The sequence below is a fragment of the Carassius carassius genome, chromosome 22 (assembly GCF_963082965.1).
Source record: "Carassius carassius chromosome 22, fCarCar2.1, whole genome shotgun sequence".
Lineage (NCBI taxonomy): Eukaryota > Metazoa > Chordata > Actinopteri > Cypriniformes > Cyprinidae > Carassius > Carassius carassius.
The window spans coordinates 24339906-24361742 of NC_081776.1; the positions used below are offsets into that span (position 1 = coordinate 24339906).

Sequence of the window (21837 nt, forward strand, 5' to 3'; positions counted from 1 at the left end):
TTTAGGGACCGACCAAATTTGCATCGATACTATCGATTAACGAAAAACGTCTCATAGTTCGGTACCAAATTTCGACACCTAAGGGGTTAATCTCATCAGTGTCAGTGAGGCAATAAGCCTGAAGCACTAGCTAGAAGTGGCATTGCGCAGATCAATCTATGTATGATATCAGAGAAAGCAATTTGAGAGGCTATAGTGTGAATGCGTCCCAGCTCCCTTAAATGCAAGGCTACATTTACACTGGTGTGTGTGTGTGTGTGTTTTTTTTGAGTGTGGGAGCTGTGTGGAGTTCTGATCTAATGCAGATGTCCTTTCATACTACATGACCGAAAGCGCATCATGTGACCATTCATCCAAACTGTACCATCATGCTACATAAAACAATGAATAAGATTTACAGTCCACTTTTACTCAAAAGTCACTTTAAACCACCATTGAGTGTTTGTAATAACTTCCAATTGCTGTCTAATGTGTTTTGGCCATGTAATGTTGCTGAAATTAAATATGTTACACATGTAATCATGGTTCCCTGAGAATAGGGAACGAGACGCTACATCCTTTAGAGTGCGCTTTGGGAATGCTGTCAGCGTGACCTGTGTCTGAAGCATGAATGAAATAACAACAATGAACTTGACACTGGCAGGCGGTGCCATCCTAGAACACAGCGTATTGTTCCCTATTCTCAGGGAACCATGGTTACATGCGTAACCTGAGAAGTTCCCTTTCAAAAGGGAACTCCACGCTGCATCCTCTAGAGGGCGCTTTGTGAATGGTATACCAACACCGCCATGCTGATTGATAAGTGCCAAGGTAACTGTGTCCCCAAGTCAGGACTTGAGGAACAACATCCCTACCAGTAAAACCGCTAGGCTTTATGGCAGGCTCAAGCTCCAAACATCATAGACTAACTCCCCCGCTAGTCCGGAGCTCTAAGAGTGGAGGTCTCAGCATAATGACTCTAAACTGAGAGGAGACCTAGCTACACTCAACACCAGAGGCAGTTTGCGAGGCTCAAAATAAAAGTACCTACACTCCCTTTAAGGCCTAGGCGAAGCTCGGCAGAGTCGAGGCCTCAGCATAACAACTCTATAAAATGAGAGGAGACTTAGCCAAACTCAGCGTCAAAAGGCAGTCAGTGAGGCTCAGAGTGTAAGAGCCTACACTTCCTTACCGGGGAGCAGTTGGGATTTCGGTGCCTTGCTCAAGCACCCAGTCACGGCATTGCCGAGACTCGAACCCACACCTTAGGGTTAGGAGTCAAACTATCTAACCACTAGGTCACAACTGCCCTTCTCTTACTGCCTAGGTGGAGCTCTGGGGAATGGAGGCTTCAGCAGAATGACTCTCTAGAATGAGAGGAAACCTAACATAGCTCTTAAGAGTGGAGGTCTCAGCATAACGACTCTCTAAACTGAGAGGAGACTTGGCTACAATCAGCGCCAGAGGCAGTAAGCAAGGTTTAAAGAAAGAGCCTACAAACTCATATCACTGCCCATGACGGAGCTCTAAAGAGCGAAGGCTTCAGCAGGATGACTCTCTTAAATGAGAGGATGACTCTATTAAATGAGAGGAAGCCTAACACTCAACCCTCTTAGAGAAGCTCTTAAGAGTGGAGGCCTCAGCATGACGACTCTCTAGAACGAGAGAAGGCCTGACTACACTCAGCATTAAAGACAGTTTGCGAGGCTTCCCCAAAAGAAGAGGAGCCTACATTTACATTTACATTTATTCATTTAGCAGACGCTTTTATCCAAAGCGACTTACAGATGAAGACAATGGAAGCAATCAAAAACAACAAAAAGAGCAATGATATATAAGTGCTATAACAAGTCTCAGTTAGGTTAACACAGTACACGTAGCATGGGATTTTAAATAATATAATAAATAAAAAAAACAGATAGAATAAAAAATAAAAATAAAAAAGAATAGAGCAAGCTAGTTAGAGGTCTTTGCACATACATACATATACAATTGCATAATGAATGAAAAGAAAATAGAATATAAAAAGATTAGAAAGGTAGTTAGATTTTTTTGAGAATAGAATTAGAATAGTGAGTGTTAAAGTTAGAGGGTCAAATAAAGATGGAAGGGATGTGTTTTAAGCCGATTCTTGAAGATGGCTAAGGACTCAGCTGCTCGGATTGAGTTGGGGAGTTCATTCCACCAGAAGGGAACATTTAACTTAAAAGTCCGTAAAAGTGACTTTGTGCTTCTTTGGGATGGCACAATCAAGTGACGTTCACTTGCAGAACGCAAGCTTCTAGAGGGCACATAAGTCTGAAGTAACAAATTTAGGTAAATGGGTGCAGAGCCAGTGGTAGTTTTGTAGGCAAACATCAATGCCTTGAATTTTATGCGAGCAGCTATTGGAAGCCAGTGCAAATTGATAAACAGAGGTGTGACGTGTATTCTTTTTGGCTCATTAAAAATTAATCTTGCTGCCGCGTTCTGAATTAATTGTAAAGGTTTGATAGAATTGGCTGGAAGACCTGCCAAGAGTGCATTGCAATAGTCCAGCCTGGACAGAACAAGAGCTTGAACAAGGAGTTGTGCAGCATGATCCGAAAGAAAGGGCTTGATCTTCTTGATGTTGAATAAAGCAAATCTGCAGGATCGGACAGTTTTAGCAATGTGGTCTGAGAAAGTCAGCTGATCATCAATCATAACTCCAAGGCTTCTAGCTGTTTTTGAAGGAGTTATGATTGATGTGCCTAACTTGATGGTGAAATTGTGATGGAACGATGGGTTTGCTGGAATCACAAGCAGTTCTGTCTTGGCAAGGTTGAGTTGAAGGTTATGGTCCATCATCCAGGAAGAAATGTCTGTTAGACAAGCTGAGATGCGAATAGCTACTGTCGGATCATCAGGATGGAATGAGAGGTAGAGTTGAGTGTCATCAGCATAGCAGTGGTATGAAAAGCCATGTTTCTGAATGACAGAACCTAATGATGCCATGTAGACAGAAAAGAGAAGTAGTCCAAGAACTGAGCCCTGAGGCACCCCAGAAGATAGATGTTGAGACTTGGACACCTCACCTCTCCAAGATACTTTGAAGGACCTATCTGATAGGTAAGACTCAAACCATTGAAGTGTGGTTCCTGAGATGCCATTTGCCAGTAGGGTTGATAGGAGGATCTGGTGGTTAACCGTGTCAAAAGCAGCTGACAGATCAAGCAGGATAAGTACTGAAGATTTGGATTCTGCTCTTGCCAGTCTTAGACGTTCAACAACTGAGAGCAAGGCCGTCTCAGTTGAATGTCCACTTCTGAAGCCAGATTGGTTGCTGTCAAGGAGATTGTTGTGTGTGAGAAATGTAGAGACTTGTTTGAACACAGCTCGTTCAAGTGTTTTTGCAATAAAAGGAAGAAGGGAAACTGGTCTGTGGTTCTCTAAAATAGATGGGTTGAGGTTGGGTTTCTTAAGAAGTGGAGTTATATGTGCCTGTCTAAATGATGAGGGAAAAACACCAGTGTGGAGGGAAGTGTTGATGATGTGAGTGAGTTCAGGTACAACTGCAGGAGAAATGGCTTGAAGGAGATGAGATGGAATAGGATCAAGCGGGCAAGTTGTAGGGTGATTAGAAAGGATGAGTTTTGAGACTTCTGCCTCAGAGAGTGAAGAGAAGGATGTAAATGAGTGTAAGTTTGCTGGTGATATGAGCTTGACTGATTGTGGTGTGGAAAATTGTGCACTAATGTGTTTAATTTTATTAATGAAAAACGTTGCAAAGTCGTCAGCTATTAGAGATGAAGCAGGAGGGGGAGGAGGAGGACAAAGAAGTGAGGAAAATGTTTTAAAAAGCATGCAAGAGTTAGATGAATTGTTAATTTTGTTATGGTAGTATGTCATTTTAGCAGAGGAGACATTAGCAGAGAAAGAAGATAGGAGTGACTGATACACAATAAGGTCAGTAGTATTTTTGGACTTGCGCCACACCCTTTCAGAAGCTCTAAGCTTAGAACGGTGTTCGCGTAGAACATCAGATAACCATGGGGCAGAAGGGGTGTTCAGGGCTGGCCTAGAAGATAAGGGGCAAACAGTGTCTAAACAAGATGTAAGAGTGGAGCAGAAAGTATCAGTAGCACTGTTCGCGTCCAAAGATGCAAACAGTTTAGGAGAAGGAAGTGAAGATGAAACCATTGCAGATAGCCGGGAGGGTGAAAGTTTGCGTAGGTTACATCGAAAGATGACATGTGAAGGGGTAAGTGATGTGTCAGGGATCATGTTGAGGTTAAGAGTGAGGAGGAAGTGATCCGACGTGTGCAGTGGAGTAACCAGAACATGATCAGTAGAGCAGTTTCGTGTATAAATAAGGTCCAGTTAGTTGCCTGATTTGTGAGTAGCAGTAGTTGACGATCGGTTGAGATCAAAAGAGGCAAGCAGAGTGTGGAAATCGGACAGAGGTTTATCTAGATGAATGTTGAAATCTCCAAGCATAACTAGGGGAGTACCATCCTCAGAAAAGGTTGAGAGCAACACATCTAATTCATCCAAAAAGTTACCCAGTGGTCCTGGGGGTCGATAGACAACTACAAAATGTATTTTAAAAGGGTAGGTAACAGTAACTGAATGAGATTCAAAGGAGCTGTTGATACCCAAAGATGGTAAAGGATTAAATTTCCAATCATTAGAGATGAGCAGACCAGTACCTCCACCTCTTCCAGTCAAACGGGGGGAGTGGGAAAATGAGAAATTATTGGAGAGTGCTGCAGGTGTAGGAGAGTCCTCTGGTTTGATCCAGGTCTCTGTTAGGGCCATGAGATTAAGCTTTGCATGACTAATAATAGAAGTAATGAAATCGGCTTTGTTTACAGCAGACTGGCAATTCCAGAGACCAATAGGAAAAGAAAGTAGTGTATTAGCAGACATAGGCAAAGTGTGCAGGTTGTTAAGATTGCACTGCCTACATTGTGTGATGCATGGTTTACGAGTGGAAATGATAGTAGGGATCTGGAAACACATAGTAAGATTTGGTTATAAACAAAAAACAACTGAAACAGAAATGAAACAAGGAAAAGGAAAAAGATTAATCAAAACAATACTTATATTCCCTGCCGATGTCCCTGCCCGGTGGAGTCGCACGGTAGAGTCGATGGTCTTTACACTCTTCGGTCTTCACACGAGGAGGGCTTAGCTGGAGGGCTGCCGCGACCGCTGCCGCAGTATACTAATCTTTTTTTTTTTTTTTTTTTTTCAACCCGACAAAACGGAAATTGAATTCAGCTGAACGTACTTTACTGTTTATCACAACAAAGGTCTAAGCAAGCGCACAACACTGACAACGTATGCGATAGAGTACGAGACCAAACGCAGCACGTCTCAACACAGTAAACAAACAAGTGTTTCCTAGCAACGACAACTGCGCTAAACACTAATGAGACAAGAAATAAATACACTTACGATCTGCTTTTAACTCCTGCTGATTTAACTGCTTCTCACAAAGGGTATTTCTTTACACTCTCTTGGCTGGTGCTTGAACACACTTTACTGTTTATCACAACAAAGGTCTAAGCAAGCGCACAACACTGACAACGTATGCGATAGAGTACGAGACCAAACGCCAATACATGCCAATAGTATTGACCAAGCGGAGCTATGGAGAGTGGAGGCTTCAGCAGAATTACTCTCTTAAATGAGAAGAAGCCTATACACTCAATCCTAGTTTGAGCTCTTAAGAGTGGAGGCCTCAGCATAACGACTCTCTAAACCGAGAGGAGACTTGGCTACAATCAGCACCAGAGGCAGTAAGCAAGGCTTAAAGAAAGAGCCTACAAACTCATGTCACTGCCCATGACGGAGCTCTAAAGAGCGAAGGCTTCAGCAGGATGACTCTCTTAAATGAGAGGATGACTCTCTTAAATGAGAGGAAGCCTAACACTCAACCCTCTTAGAGAAGCTCTTAAGAGTGGAGGCCTCAGCATGACGACTCTCTAGAAAGAGAGGAGGCCTGACTACACTCAGCATTAAAGACAGTTTGCGAGGCTTCCCCAAAAGAAGAGGAGCCTGCATGCCAATAGTATTGACCAAGCGGAGCTATGGAGAGTGGAGGCTTCAGCAGAATTACTCTCTTAAATGAGAAGAAGCCTATACACTCAATCCTAGTTTGAGCTCTTAAGAGTGGAGGCCTCAGCATAACGACTTTATAAAACGAGAGGAGAGCTAGCCACACTCAGCATCAAAGGCAGTTAGTAACACTCCTCTTACTGCCTAGGCGTAGCTCTGGGGAGTGGAGGCTCCAGCAGATTGAGTCTCTTAAATGAGAGGAAACCTTTCACTGCTCAGCCCTGTCAGGGGAGCTCTTAAGAGTGGAGGTCTCAGCATTATGACTCTCTAAAGCAAGAGGAGACCTGGCTACACTCAGCGCTAAAGACAGTTAGCAAGGCTCACAAAAAGGAGCCTAAATACCCATAGTACTGTCTAAGCAGAGCTCTGGAGAGCGGAGGCTCCTTCAGGATGACTCTCTAAAATGAGAGGAAACCTAACAATGCTCAACCCTGGTAGGGGAGCTCTTAGGAGTCGAGGTCTCAGCACAACTACTCTCTAAACCGAGAGGAGACATGGCTACATTCAGCACCAAAAGCAGTTAGTGAGGATCAAAGAAGGAGCCTACAACTCATATCACTGCCTATGACGGAGCTCTGACGATCAAGGGCTTCAGAAGGATGACTCTCATAAACGAGAGGAAGCCTAGCACTCAACCCTATTGGAGAAACTCTTAAGAGTGGAGGCCTCAAAATGACGACTCTCCAGAGTCAGAGGAGGCCTGACAACACTCAGCGCTAAAGACAATTAGCAAGGCTCACAAAAAAGGAGCATATAAAAAAATATTGCTGTCTAAGCTGAGTTGCAAGGAGTGGATGCTTCAGCAGGATAACTCTCTTAAATGAGAGGAAGCCTAACAACACCCAACCTGGTTGAGGAGCTCTTAAGAGTAGCAGTCTCAACATAACAGCTCTCTGAAATGAGAGGAGACCTGGCTACGAAACACTAGACACAATTAGTGAAGCACTCAACAGAGCTTACATACTAATAGTTCTGTCTAAGCAGAGCTCACTGCCAACGACTCAGAAGCTAGAGTACTAAGCTAAGAGTATTAACCATGCTCCTAAGTGTCGTAATCGGCACAAAGGCTCTCAGATGAGGGGCCACAGAACTCTGTTGAGAGAGCACTGGGAACTGTGATTTCAGCAAAGCAACCCTCAAGGGAGGGGAGCTACCAGGCTCAAGAGCAGCAGATCAGGGAGGCTCACAGAGAGCATCACACCTGGGCTGAGAGGATGAGGAGGCTCAAAGGAGGCTCTAACAAGAGCCTAACAACTCAAAAAAAAAACCTTACCTTTTTTTTCAAGTCAGAGGCCTACTTCACCAGTAATGTAGATAACCCACATTATATACAGTTCCTATTCTGTAAAATAAATAGAAACAAAAAGGAATTCTGGAAGAAAAAGCATTTCTCGTCAGATTCCTTCCATGCCCCGCCTACAATATCTGTGATCGACCTGATTAACTGGGTGAGAAAACGTGGGTGAGAGGCGCTAAAATACAATCACATCTCGCAGCACGGCTCTCTTTCCTTTAGGAGCCATATACACTCTGTTCAAACACTTAATCCCCTCAAGGATCAGGCAAGAACAGAAACCGCTGCGAATGCATCGCATTTAGATTGTTCAACCCCCCCAAAAGGTGAACACGCTTGTGCAAATGCTGGCAAAAAGCTTGAGTTCAGAGCTCTGCTCTAGTAGTTCCGCGAATGCAACAGTGAGCACATCCTTCTCTTTCGTGAGTCAAATACATAAGTGCTTTGTACACAAGGTCTCTTGAAGACAAAAAAATAGGATGATGTGTTCTACAGGTGCCCTTTTATATCCGCAGTCGCTCATTTGCTTACATCATAGGCTTCCCCCTGCCAATGTCAAGTTCATTGTCATTATTTCATTCATGCTTCAGACACAGGTCACACTGACAGTGTTCCCAAAGCGCCCTCTAGAGGATGCAGCATGAAGTTTCCTTTCAAAAAGGAACATAAATGGTACAAAACAGAAAAATGCTGTTTAATATCAATAAAACATTAATTATTCTGTCTCTTATCTCTGGTACTGATGTAACAACTGCTTGGGATCATGTACGATTGTTTGGGTTTATGGCTTAAAGACCCCTTTTAGTTTATTGACATTTGCATATAAATCACAGACAAGGCCCCACATTCTACATTTATATGGGTGCTAAATTGGCAATGGTTTTCCCCCACTATCAAGAAGATGCTAAACAGTTTCATCACTCTTGTCTCTCCATCAAATTTCAAACACATTCCCAAAGAGATGAAAGTGAAAGTGACATGACATACAGCCAAGTATGGTTACCCGTACTCGGAATTTGTGCTCTGCTTTTAACAAAGTGCACACACACAGCAGTGAACACACCCACACCGTGAACACACACCCGGAGCAGTGGGCAGCCATTTATGCTGCGGCGCCTGGGGAGCAATTGGGGGTTCAGTGCCTTGCTCAAGGGCACCTAAGTCGTGGTATTGAGAGAGCACTGTACATGCACTCCCCCCACCTACAATTCCTGCCGGCCCGAGACTCGAACTCAAAACCCTTGGATTGCGAGTCGAACTCTCTAACCATTAGGCCACGACTTCCCCGAGATGTAAATGGCATAGCTGACCAGCAAATTACCCCAATGCTCACTACACATAACACACACACATAAAGACTTTTTTTTAATTAGATTATAATTAATCAGTTACAAATGTATCTGGTATATGCATGTTTTGTTAGTATGTTTCCCTATTATAGTAGCCTAGTTGCTACTTGTTATTTGGATTAGTTGAGCTAAATGCTAATATTCATGTGTATGCCTGTATATCTAGTTTAATATCTTCTCAGTGTTCCCTTTTTGGTATCAAAATTATGTGCTCTTTATTCCTCAAATGATGTATACTATGTGATCATGAAATACATCATACTATTTTTTCTATATTTTGGGTAAAACTGCACCAATCCTTCAAAATGGCCATAAACATGCAAATGGACCATTAAGGGAGACAAAGAAAACTTCTCTCGCTCAAAAATGTATGCCTGGTATAGGTTATTCCACCCAAAAGGTGGGTGTGGATAGGAACTATCAAAAGTCATTAGCTCAGACTAATCTTTGTTAAAAAAAATATTTCTTCTTGAGATGGACACTATCCAAGACTCCTCAAAACTTTCCTCTTGAATTTGATTTTCTGGTTTTTATCTTCAGGTAACTTTGTCGATCCGCTGTGGACTTTCCTATCTTCAGAAGAACCACAGGAAAAGCTTCAACTCACTCATAAAGAATTCATCAAGAACCTCCGTTGTCTAACGCATCAGGACTCTTGTTCAGCAATGAAGCCAATGCAAGTAACCGTTTACTATTTAGATGTGTGTTTAAGTTTGATTCAGAGTCACTGAAGGTGAAGCATAAAGTAGGAAAACTATTGTTCCTTGGTCAGGAAAAAAATATTTCCTTGAATTGATAAATGATTATATTGTCTGCACGGTGGATGCACGGATCAAATAATTGTAATATTGATTTTTACTACAGTTAATTATAAGATATAATCTAAACATGTATTATTGATTATAACCAGTTATAATTAATCATAAATATTTCCCTTTTGAGCTAATTTGCTACAACTGGTAATTGTCTCACCTGGGGTTGGAGGTACCTGGTCCATCACTGAATGTAACGGGGTGTTTCATGGATCCATCACTTTTCATAGACACACAACTGGGTTCTGAAGATGATGCTCTCTGGTTCTCGTAGTAAACAACATCCCGCTCCTCTCTATCTTCATAGAGACTCATTTTATCAGGCCGCGTTCTCCTGCAATTTAATCATGACCTTTTTTAACATTTTACAACCACTGAGAACATAAATGGTGCAAAACAGAAAAATTCTGTTTAATATCAATAAAACATTAATTATTCTGTCTCTTATCTCTGGTACTGGTGTAGCAACTGCTTAGGATCATGTACGATTGTTTGGGTTTCATAGCTTAGAGACCCCTTTTTGCCTATTGACATTTGCATATAAATTACAGACATGGCCCCAAATTCTACATTTATATGGGTGCTAAATTGCCAATGGTTTTTCCCCACTATCAAGAAGATGCTAAACAGTTTGACCACTCTCGTCTTTCCATCAAACTTCAAACACATTCCAAAAGAGATGTAAATGGCATAGCTGACCAGCAAATTACCCCAATGCACACTACACATAGCATATATTTATTACTTAGATTATAATTAATCAGTTACAAATGTATCTGGTATATGAATGTGTTGTTTGTATGTTTCCCTATCATATTAGCCTAGTTGCTACTCGTTATTTGGATTAGTTGCGCTCTAAATGTTAATATTCAGGTTTATGAATGTATCTCGTTTAATATCTTCTAAATGTTTCTTTCTTGGTATCAAAATGATGTGCTCTTTATTCCTCAAACAATGATGTATAATATGTGATCATGAAATGCATCATACTATTTGTACTATATTTTGAATAAAACTGTACCAATCCTCCAGACCAGACATAAACATGCAAATTGGCCATATACAGGGAGACAAACAAAACTTCTATCATTAGCTCAGACTAATCTTTGCTAAAAGAAAAAAGAAAAAGAAAATTCTTCTTGAGACAGACACTGTCCAAGACTCCTTAAAAATGTCCTCTTGAGTTTGATTTTTCGGCGGTTTTTCTCTTCAACTAACTTTGTTGATCTGCTTAGAACTTTCCTATATTCAGAAGAACCACAGGAAAAGCTCCAACTCACTCCTAAAGAACTCATCAAGAACTTCTGTGTCTACCGCATCAGCAACAAAGCCAATGCAAGTACCCGTTTACAACTATTAAGATTCCTGTTTAAGGTTGATTCGGAGTCACTGAAGGTTGATCCCTTGCTACAAGCTAAAATACTGCTTGTACTGCATAAAGTAGGAAAGCTATTGTTCCTTGGCCAGGAAAATAGTCTATCCTTGAATTGATAAATGATTATATTGTCTGCTCACTGGACGGACAGATCAAATAATTGTAAGATTGATTCTGCTACAGTTCATTCTAAGATGTAATCTAAACATGTATTATTGATTATAAGCAGTTATAATTAATCATAAATATTTCCCATTTGAGCTAATTTGCTACAACTGGTAATTGTCTCACCTGGGGTTGGAGGTCCCTGGTCCATCACTGAATGTAACGGGGTGTTTCATGGATCCATCACTCTTTATAGACACACAACTGGGTTCTGAAGATGATGCTCTCTGGTTCTTGTAATGAACAATATCCCCCTCCTCTCTATCTTCATAGAGACTCATTTTATCAGGCCGCGTTCTCCTGCAATTTAATCATGACCTTTTTTAACACTTTACAACCACTGAGAAGATAAATAATGCAAAACAGAAAAATAATAAACAATTATGACACATGAAGAAATTCTCCCACTAACATATCCCATATTCTTTTGGAATAAGTTATGTCCTTTCATTTCATATTATTTTGGTTTTGTTATAGTCTCCAAATTAGAGCTGATGTGTTAATGGAGTCTAGACTTCATGTGCCAGAGAAACAAGTGTACTTTGAAATTTGTATACTTTGTATCTTTAAAATTCTTTAAACTACTGTTTTTGCAGTAGCTCTTTAGCATCTCAGTTGAAGAGTACAGGTCCTTCTCAAAAGATTAGCATATTGTGATAAAAGTTCATTATTTTCCATAATGTAATGATAACAATTAAACATTCATATATTTTAGATTCATTGCACACCAACTTAAATATTTCAGGTCTTTTATTGTTTTAATACTGATGATTTTGGCATACAGCTCATGAAAACCCAAAATTCCTATCTCAAAATATTAGCATATTATGAAAAGGTTCTCTAAACGAGCTATTAACCTAATCATCTGAATCAACTAATTAACTCTAAACACCTGCAAAAGATTCCTGAGGCTTTTAAAAACTCCCAGCCTGGTTCATTACTCAAAACCGCAATCATGGGTAAGACTGCCGACCTGACTGCTGTCCAGAAGGCCATCATTGACACCCTCAAGCGAGAGGGTAAGACACAGAAAGAAATTTCTGAACGAATAGGCTGTTCCCAGAGTGCTGTATCAAGGCACCTCAGTGGGAAGTCTGTGGGAAGGAAAAAGTGTGGCCAAAAACGCTGCACAACGAGAAGAGGTGACCGGACCCTGAGGAAGATTGTGGAGAAGGACCGATTCCAGACCTTGGGGGACCTGCGGAAGCAGTGGACTTAGTCTGGACTAGAAACATCCAGAGCCACCGTGCACAGGCGTGTGCAGGAAATGGGCTACAGAGAAGCAGCACTGGACTGTTGCTCAGTGGTCCAAAGTACTTTTTTCGGATGAAAGCAAATTTTGCATGTCATTCGGAAATCAAGGTGCCAGAGCCTGGAGGAAGACTGGGGAGAAGGAGATGCCCAAATACCTGAAGTCCAGTGTCAAGTACCCACAGTCAGTGATGGTCTGGGGTGCCATGTCAGCTGCTGGTGTTGGTCCACTGTGTTTTATCAAGGGCAGGGTCAATGCAGCTAGCTATCAGGAGATTTTGGAGCACTTCATGCTTCCATCTGCTGAAAGACTTTATGGAGATGAAGATTTCGTTTTTCAGCACGACCTGGCACCTGCTCACAGTGCCAAAACCACTGGTAAATGGTATACTGACCATGGTATTACTGTGCTCAATTGGCCTGCCAACTCTCCTGACCTGAACCCCATAGAGAATCTGTGGGATATTGTGAAGAGAAAGTTGAGAGACGCAAAACCCAACACTCTGGATGAGCTTAAGGCCGCTATAGAAGCATCCTGGGCCTCCATAACACCTCAGCAGTGCCACAGGCTGATTGCCTCCATGCCACGCCGCATTGAAGCAGTCATTTCTGCAAAAGGATTCCTGACCAAGTATTCAGCATAACTGAACATAATTATTTGAAGGTTGACTTTTTTGCATTAAAAACACTTTTCTTTTATTGGTCGGATGAAATATGCTAATTTTTTGAGATAGGAATTTTGGGTTTTCATGAGCTGTATGCCAAAATCATCAGCATTAAAACAATAAAAGACCTGAAATATTTCAGTTGGTGTGCAATGAATCTAAAATATATGAAAGTTTAATTTTTATCATTACATTATGGAAAATAATGAACTTTTATCACAATATGCTAATTTTTTGAGAAGGACCTGTAATTAGCTGGTGAAGTGGATTTACATTTAGCAGAGTTAATTAAAGTTATCATGAGCATTTTAATGTTCGAGGTAGATGTCATTACAAATGTCAGCAGACCGAGAGGTTTTTAATCCACTCTAATCGATGTCATTTTAACAAATAAACCCCATAAATTCACTCATATAGGAATTTTTCCAGACGATGTTAGTGATCACTGTGCTGTAGCAGCTATACGCAACTGTAAGCTTTTAAAAGTAAAACCTAGAATTATAAAAAAAAGGTGTTTTAGGAACTTTGATATACAAGGTTTTTTTTGCATGATTTGTTTACATGTGACTGGCATAAACTTGTTTTAATACCTGATATGAACTCTGCATGTGCATATGGGTAGCGATATTCAATTTGGAATGTAATATGCAAAATGACAATGCAATATGTAAAATGACAATGTATTTCTGTAATTACATTTACATTTTCCAATACATTTGTGCAACGTTTGGTGCAAAATGAAAATGAAAATTAAATTACATAATTTTCATTTGCCATTTCATACACCAGTTTTAATATGTAAAATGAAAACTAATTTTAACGCTTTATAAGTTGCAAAATTAAAATGAAAATGTATTACAGAAATGATTAGATATGTATAACATGTTCAAGCAAAAACTGTGGCAAAATTATAATTTAAATGCTATTTTTCTTAAATGCATTAACACTCACAGTCAAGACACTTACGATTGCATTTTCATTCAATGTCCCGCAATGAATGTAGCAAAATTCAATGTGCACATTGAAAATGCATTCCGAGCCGATCCCCTCCCGCCATGTCAATCACTGCGGGAACAAGGCGGGGCTTGCAGAAGGTCAGAGACTCAAATCTCAAGAAGAGGATTCAAGTGAGAGAACATAGACAAGACAGTTGGTCCGTGTACGTTTTGACAATTTCAGTTTATGGATTTAATATTTCATTCGCACTGGTGGGCGGAGCTGAAACGCTGCTTTCATCTGATCGAATCGCTCCACCTTCAACTCGGTCTTTTCATTCTTTCAGACAGAATAAGAATCAGTGCGAGTGAAGCACTTTAATGTCTGAAACCACCGCTCACTGTTAATTAGCATTATATTTGAATCAGATGTAGCTGGGCACATAATTCGTGCTGCTGAGACCTGCAAATTATTTCTAGGTTGTAGTATTGTATGAATATTGTCCCACTGATAAATACAGTGCAAATAGTTCTATCTCTTTGGAAAAAAGTGAAGTGGAAATAAAAATCAATAATAGACTGAACAGTTCCATGTCTGTAACATTTACCACTTTCATCTTTTAAGTCATAAGGCACAATATATGTGTGTGACATTAATAAATAATTGTAAAAATTAATATTGTTACATTTCTGAAATAAAAATAGTAAAATTAGCTCTATGCTGCTCAATGCTCCTGTAGCCTACCCCAGAGCGCCCTCTCGCGGCTGTAGACGGTAATGTTTTCTCTTGATTCTGAATAAATGCGACTTATATGTTTTTTTCCTCGTCATGACGTATTTTTGGACTGATGCAACTTATACCGAAAAATACGGGTAACATTATTATTATTATTTATTATGAGTAATTGACACAGACTAGAGCTTTAATATTTCACCAAATTCAGCTCAGATCTTCAGACTCGTCTGATTCGTGTTGCTGTATAACTGGCCAGACTTACCTTCCCAAAAAATCCTATTTAATTTTATTTCATAAATTTAACTATATTTATTTCCACTTCACTGTTAACCAAGGAGACAGAACTATTTGCACTGTTTTTATCAGTGGGACAATATTTATACAATACTATAACCTAGAAAATAATTTAACGGGGTCTCTTGCAAGTCGCAGCATCACGTATTATGTGCCCAGCTACATCTGGTTCAAATATTATGCTAATTAACAGTGAGAGGTGGTTTCAGACATTACAGTGCTTCACTCACACTGACTCTTATTCTGCCTGAAAGAATGAAAAGACTGCGCTGAAGGTGGAGCGATTCGACCAATCAGATGAAAGCAGCGCTTCAGCGCCGCCCACAAGTGCGAATGAAATATTGAAGCCATAAACCGAAATGATCAAAACGTACACGGACCAACGATCTTGTTCATGTTCTCTCACTTGAATCCTCTTCTTGAGATTTGAGTCTCTGACCTTCTGCAAGCCCCGCCTTGTTCACGCAGTGATTGACATGGCGCGAGGGGGCGGACACGTGATCGGCTCAGAATGCATTTTCAATGTGCACATTGAATTTTGCTACATTCATTGCGGGACATTGAATGAAAATGCAATTGTAAGTGTATTGACTGTGAGTGTTAATGCATTTAAGAAAAATAGCATTTAAATTATAATTTTGCCACAGTTTTTGCTTGAACATGTTATACATATCTAATCATTTCTGTAATACATTTTAATTTTAATTTTGCAACTTATAAAGCGTTAAAATTAGTTTTCATTTTACATATTAAAACTGGTGTATGAAATGCCAAATGAAAATTATGTAATTTAATTTTCATTTTCATTTTGCACCAAACTTTGCACAAATGTATTGGAAAATGTAAATGTAAATACAGAAATGCATTGCCATTTTACATATTGCATTGTCATTTTGCATATTACATTGCAAATTGAATATCGCTACCCATATGCTTCCATATGCATGGCAGTAATTCCACACATTACTTTTAAAGGTCATAAATAAGCATGCACCTATCAAGAAATTTAGAGTGAAGGGCCGCGATAATCCTTGGTTCACTGATGAACTGTCTGAGCTTTTTCATGAAAGGAATTCAGCTTGGGCGAAAGCTAGAAAAGCTGACCAACAAAAGGACTGGGTGGCATTTAGAGCCCTGAGAAATAGATACACAGCACTGGTTCGCATGGCAAAATCTGAGTTTTATGTTAATGAAACAACAAGAAATCTAAATAATCCAGCTAAGTATTGGAAAACCATCAAGTCGTTGTCCCCCACTCAATCATCTAATGGTTTCCCGAACCAGTTAACAATAAATGAAAGGAAAATAACTGATAGAACCGAGATGGTAAACTGCTTCAATGAGCATTTTGTATCAGCTGGAGCCATATTCAGTGAATTGTCTGAACAAAATAATCTAAACGTTTGTCACTCAAGGGAAGCCTGTAGTACTAGATTTAATTTTATGCCTATTATGATTCATGAAGTTTTAATGGCATTGGAAAAACTGGATATTCGTAAATCTGCAGGGCCTGATGAGATTGCACCCATATTTTTAAAATTTGCAGCAGTAGTCATTGCTGAGCCATTGACTTATATCTTAAATTTATCACTTGAACAGAATATTGTTCCTGAAGATTGGAAATCTGCCCTGGTTCTACAAATGCTGTAAGGTGGTGACCCATCTAATAAGATTTTGGAATCTATTGTTAGTGAACAATTAAAACAATTCCTGGTTAGTAATAGTATTCTATCTGTTTTTCAGTCTGGCTTTCGAAAAAATCATAGTACTACCACTGCTACTATGAAAGTACTTAATGACATAATCAGTGCTTTAGATGATCATAAATCATGTGCTGCGTTGTTTATTGATTTAACAAAAGCCTTTGATACAGTCAATCATGCTATCTTATTATCACGGTTGGCATGCATTGGCCTATCTGATGCTGCTATTGGTTGGGTCAGAAGCAGATGTCAATGTGTACTTTTAAATGACTGTATGTCTGAGAAACTTACTGTTAACTCTGGAGTACTGCAGGGCTCTATTTTGGGGCCTTTGCTGTTTACAGTATATATTAATAACCTTAGTGAAAATGTGATTAATGCAAAAATGCATCTGTACGCTGATGATATCATTATTTATTCTTCTGAAAAATCACCTGCTGAGACAATTTTAAGGCTACAAAAAGCATTTGAAAATATCCAGCTCAATCTACAGGCATTAAATTTAGTTTTAAATGATAAGAAAACTAAATACATGTTTTTTAATAGAACCTGTAAGCCTGGACCTTCCTTGCCTCAACTCCACACATTACAGGGCAGGCCAATAGAAGTAGTTTGCTCATATAAATATCTGGGTTTTATATTAGAGGAAAACGTGTTTTAAATTTGCATATTAAACAGTTACTCACTGAATTAAAATTAAAGCTGGGTTTTTATTTCAGAAACCGTTCCTGCTTTACACAGAAAGCTAGGAAAAAGCTGGTTGAAGCTACGTTTTTGCCGGTTTTAGACTATGGAGATGTGTTTTACAGACACTCCACAAAGACCTTGTTGAAATCATTGGATTCTGTGTATCATTCAGCATTGAGATGCAAAGTACTCTGTTCATCACTGTGTACTATATGAAATGGTCGGTTGGTCCTCACTTAACACAAGAAGGTTCAAACATTGGTTGATCTTTGTGTATAAATCAATAACTGGACATACTCTTCATATTTAACTACACTCTTAACACATAGTAGAATGTCATAGTATATTGCAGCCATTGCCTGATACCAAAGATACCCCCTCAGTAGAAGTAGACCCATGTGATGTGCAGCATCTTTTCAGGTGCTTGTGCACCAACAAAGCTACTGGGCCAGATGGGTTACCAGCTTTCTTGTTAAAAGACTGTGCTGAAAAGCTTGCAATGGCATGGTGTCCCTTATTTCAGTGATCTTTTGATGCTCACACTGTGCCAGCTCTGTGGAAAAAGTCATATATAACACCAATTCCAAAAAAAACTGGTGCATCGTTAAATAATGACCTTTGCCCTGTGGCTTTGACTTCAAATGTCGGGAAGTGTTTTGAGAAATTTGTAATCTCACTGTTGGAAAAAGAAGTAGAGCCACTATTAGACACCTGTCAGTTTGCCTATAGGCAGAATAGAAGTACTGAGGATGCTGCTCTGAAAATTGTTCATCTTGTCTCTAAGCATCTTGAGAACATTAAAGCCTACGCTCCTATTTTATTTGTGGATTTTAGTTCAGCATTTAATACAGTGCAGACACATCTGCTTCTAGAGAAGCTGCATGGCATGGGTGTCAGTACTTTTTTATTAAATGGTTTTAATCTTTTTTAAGTAACAGAACTCAGCAGGTTAGGGTCAATGGGACACTTTCTGAGGTCAGATATAGCAGCACAGGAGTTCCACAAGGTTGTGTTTCATCGCCTGTGCTTTTTGCTTTATACACAAATGACTGCAGGAGCACATATACTAATAATTATATCATGAAATATGCTGATGACACTGTCATTTTAAGACATGGACCTATCATCTTACCACAGTGAAATAGATAATTTCATTCAGTGGTGTGACAAGAACTGTCTTATGTTAAATGTAAAAAAGACACAAGAAATGGTCCTTGACCCAAGAAGTGTATCTGAACATAAGCCTGTGATCATTATAGACACAGAGATACAGCAAGTGACATCTTACAGATACCTGGGGATTTATATGGACAATGTTGTTTGTTGGAAAACACACATTGACAGTCTGTGCACACAACTACAACAGAGGATTTATTTTTAAGAAGGCTGAGACTGTATGGGGTGGGTAGCAATATCTTGCATGTTTTTTACCAGGCCACGCTTGAAAGTCTTATTCGCTACGGAATCAGTCTGGTTTGGAAACTTGTCTGTTCAACTGAAAAACAAATTGGCTCATATCCACAAAACCGATAAAATCCGATAAAAATGCTGAATTCCACCAAAAATAATGCTCATATAACATATTAGAACCTTGTGTTTTGCACAGTATGTATTTTATATATTAGACTTATACATTGTTGTATTTTATTTTATTTTTATTATTATTATTTTTGTTTGTTCAGAACAACACTGTTGCACTTTGCCCAAGACGAATATCCCTTCGGGGACAAATAAAGTTTATCCTATCCTAACCTAATAGGCCACAGCTAATTTCATCTTAATTTGAATGAAATGCCCATAGAATATTATGCAATTCATTTCTGTGGTGCAAAAAGAACCTAGAAATGCCATCGTTCAGTGTTTATTTTGTGGCTAGTAATCTCATATATTGTTCTACGCACTACTCTGCAGCAGAGAAGACATAATAGTGTATCGGTAACCAAGAAAACAAAGGGATCCGCACCCATTTCCTCTGAAGGCCCCAACCAACCCCTTGATACGACACGGGGGAAATACAAAATATAACAGACGTTGACCTCGATGACAACGTAAAAACCTGGATAGATTCATATTTCAAATGAATTTGTAATAGATTATATGAGAAGTGTTATTTATACATTAACTGTGTCTCATGCCTCAAATAAACCTTAGTAAACTCTTGAGTTTAATAAACAAGCTTGCGGTGTGAACCCAGCCTAAGAATTGAGTTTGACCATAAATATAACACACACACACACACACACATCTAATGTCAAGATATTTATATAACAACTTACCAATAAATATGATAGAAATTGTAGGCCTAAGCTTCGGCTCACAGCATTCTGAAATGGTGCGTTGTCAAAAGCAGGATTCAAACTTTTGGTTTCGATTTCAAATGCGACTCTGAAGGATCAGACAGCAAGCATTATTCCTCCTGTGATCGGTGGAGCCCCAAAGCAGAAGGCTGTGATTGGCCAATATCAGTTTTACATGTCTGTGCATCTCACCTCTTTCTCTCTCTCTCTCTCTCGCTCTCTCTCTCTCTCTTTTTTTTTATTTTTTTTTTAACGTCGACATGAAAAGGTGTTTTTCCGGACTGTTCACGTCAGCGTATAAACGCGTAAATGGATCGTCTTCGTCAGTGTCCGTCGATGTAATCTAGTGTTTCTGATTTCTGGACACTGTCGAAAACTCACTTTTGTGTTTGCGGCAGTTTTTCTGTCCGCTCACTAACGCGATAAACTCCCAGACACGGACGGATATGTTTACTCACTCACCGGTAAATCCACGTACATCCCTGTGCATGACAATAGTCTCCGCAAATCCAGGCAATTAAATTTCCATAAACGGACACTCATGTCTCAGTAAACGTCTATAAATTACTGTACACTTAATGTTTCAAATGCTACGGGACTTCTATACAAAATGCGTCATATGCGCTAATAAAAAAAACTTTTATCAAAGCCACAAACACAGCAAGGTATCAACAAACGCTAGACTGCAAACATATAACAGGACTGCAAATATTATTCAACAAACTCAGCAGGACTCCCCAAATAGAAGTCACATAGATTGAAATATATGAATAAATAGATTTTCATATATTTAAATATCTTAAATTCAAATAGAAGAAAATAAATGTTATACAATATATGTAAAATATATTTTTATCTGAAATATTTGTATATATATATATATATATATATATATATATATCCTTTATATGTAAATACATTTAATTATCAGACTATGTAAATATATTAATTTGCAATATATGTCCATATATTAATTTCTAATATTTTTAAACATATGACACTTATGTACATGTAAATATATTGCATTTATATAAATGTAAATATATTTTAAAACATTCCAGCATTTAATGAAATAAGCTTAAACATGTTTTCTAGAATATATTCCCGTTTACTCACACTTTATGTAAATAAATCCCGAAGACCTTGATTAGCTTCAGGTCTGTTTAATTAGGGTTGGAGCGAAACTCTGCTGGACAGTAACCCTCCAGGATTGAGTTTGCCCATGTGTGCCCTAGCAGAATACGCGATCATTATAACAAAATAAGAAGGATCATAATGTATACTATTTTTATGTAGTACTGTCATGAATAAACAATTTTACATAATATATATTTACACTTCCTGATTTTATAAAAATGAAAATTTATAATTTAGCAAATTGTTCAAAAATGTACATACACTGGATGTCCCACAGTTGTTTTTATGTTTTGGGATAGTTTTTCATGAGTCCATGCAGCGCAATTCAATTGCCTGAGGTTCTTCAGAAAAATCCTCCAAGATTCTTGGGTTTTCCAGGATCTTCTGCATATTTGGCCCCTGTCCAACAATGACTATTAATTTTGAGATCCATATCTTCACCCTGAGGAAAAATCAAGGAATCATACACAACTATTATAAAAGGTGAAAACATTGTTTTCCCCGATCATCTAATTAAAAAAAAATCAGTAAAATGCGTTTACCTTTTGAAATAGTTGAGTATGAGTCCCTCAACTGTCCTCCGTGTAAAAGAATGGATCTAAAAACATACATTCATTGCTGGAATAGGTTCAAATATGCAAAAGATATTGGAAAACCTGAGAAAGTGAACGATCTGGAGGATTTTTCTGACGAAAAGTGTCAATTTAAACTGTTCAGGACAAATTAGTCGTGAACCACTATGCCAAAACAAACATGAACCACTGTATAATTTTATTTATTCAGCTATAATTCGGACCAGCAGACTAAATGTAATTAAATTATATTTAATTTCAGTGAAATATCAAAACCCCTATCATCCTCTGCCATGACCTTTCTATTTATCAAGTAGAATCTGTCACCGGTGATTCAAAGGGTGCACATTTTCACAGTCCTTCAGATGAATGGTTGGGTCTGGGAACAGAGGATCCTGTAAAAATATAATAAAACACACTTTCTCTATATACATTTTACTTTTACTGTTCATTGTTTAAACAAGTTAGCATGATGAAACATTACATGATAATAGAAATGTAA

The 21837-nt window shown here is 38.9% G+C and overlaps 1 protein-coding gene across 4 annotated transcripts in view; it reads right to left on the reverse strand.

Moving 5' to 3' along the window:
- LOC132099125 (NACHT, LRR and PYD domains-containing protein 3-like) overlaps nucleotides 1-19720 on the reverse strand; it is a 44139-nt gene extending 24419 nt beyond the window's left edge. For 2 of the 4 annotated variants that reach the window (XM_059505577.1, XM_059505580.1), the window contains exons 1-3: nucleotides 19606-19718; nucleotides 11185-11358; nucleotides 9679-9852 (exon numbers count right to left, since the gene is read on the reverse strand). In XM_059505577.1, coding sequence (XP_059361560.1) covers nucleotides 9679-9852; nucleotides 11185-11339 — 329 coding nt within the window. In that variant the 5' untranslated portion in view covers nucleotides 11340-11358; nucleotides 19606-19718. Of the gene's footprint in view, nucleotides 1-9678; nucleotides 9853-11184; nucleotides 11359-19605 lie in introns of all 4 variants that reach the window. The other 2 variants (XM_059505579.1, XM_059505578.1) reach the window with 2 other exon arrangements.
- Between the last annotated feature and the right edge of the window lie 2117 nt (nucleotides 19721-21837).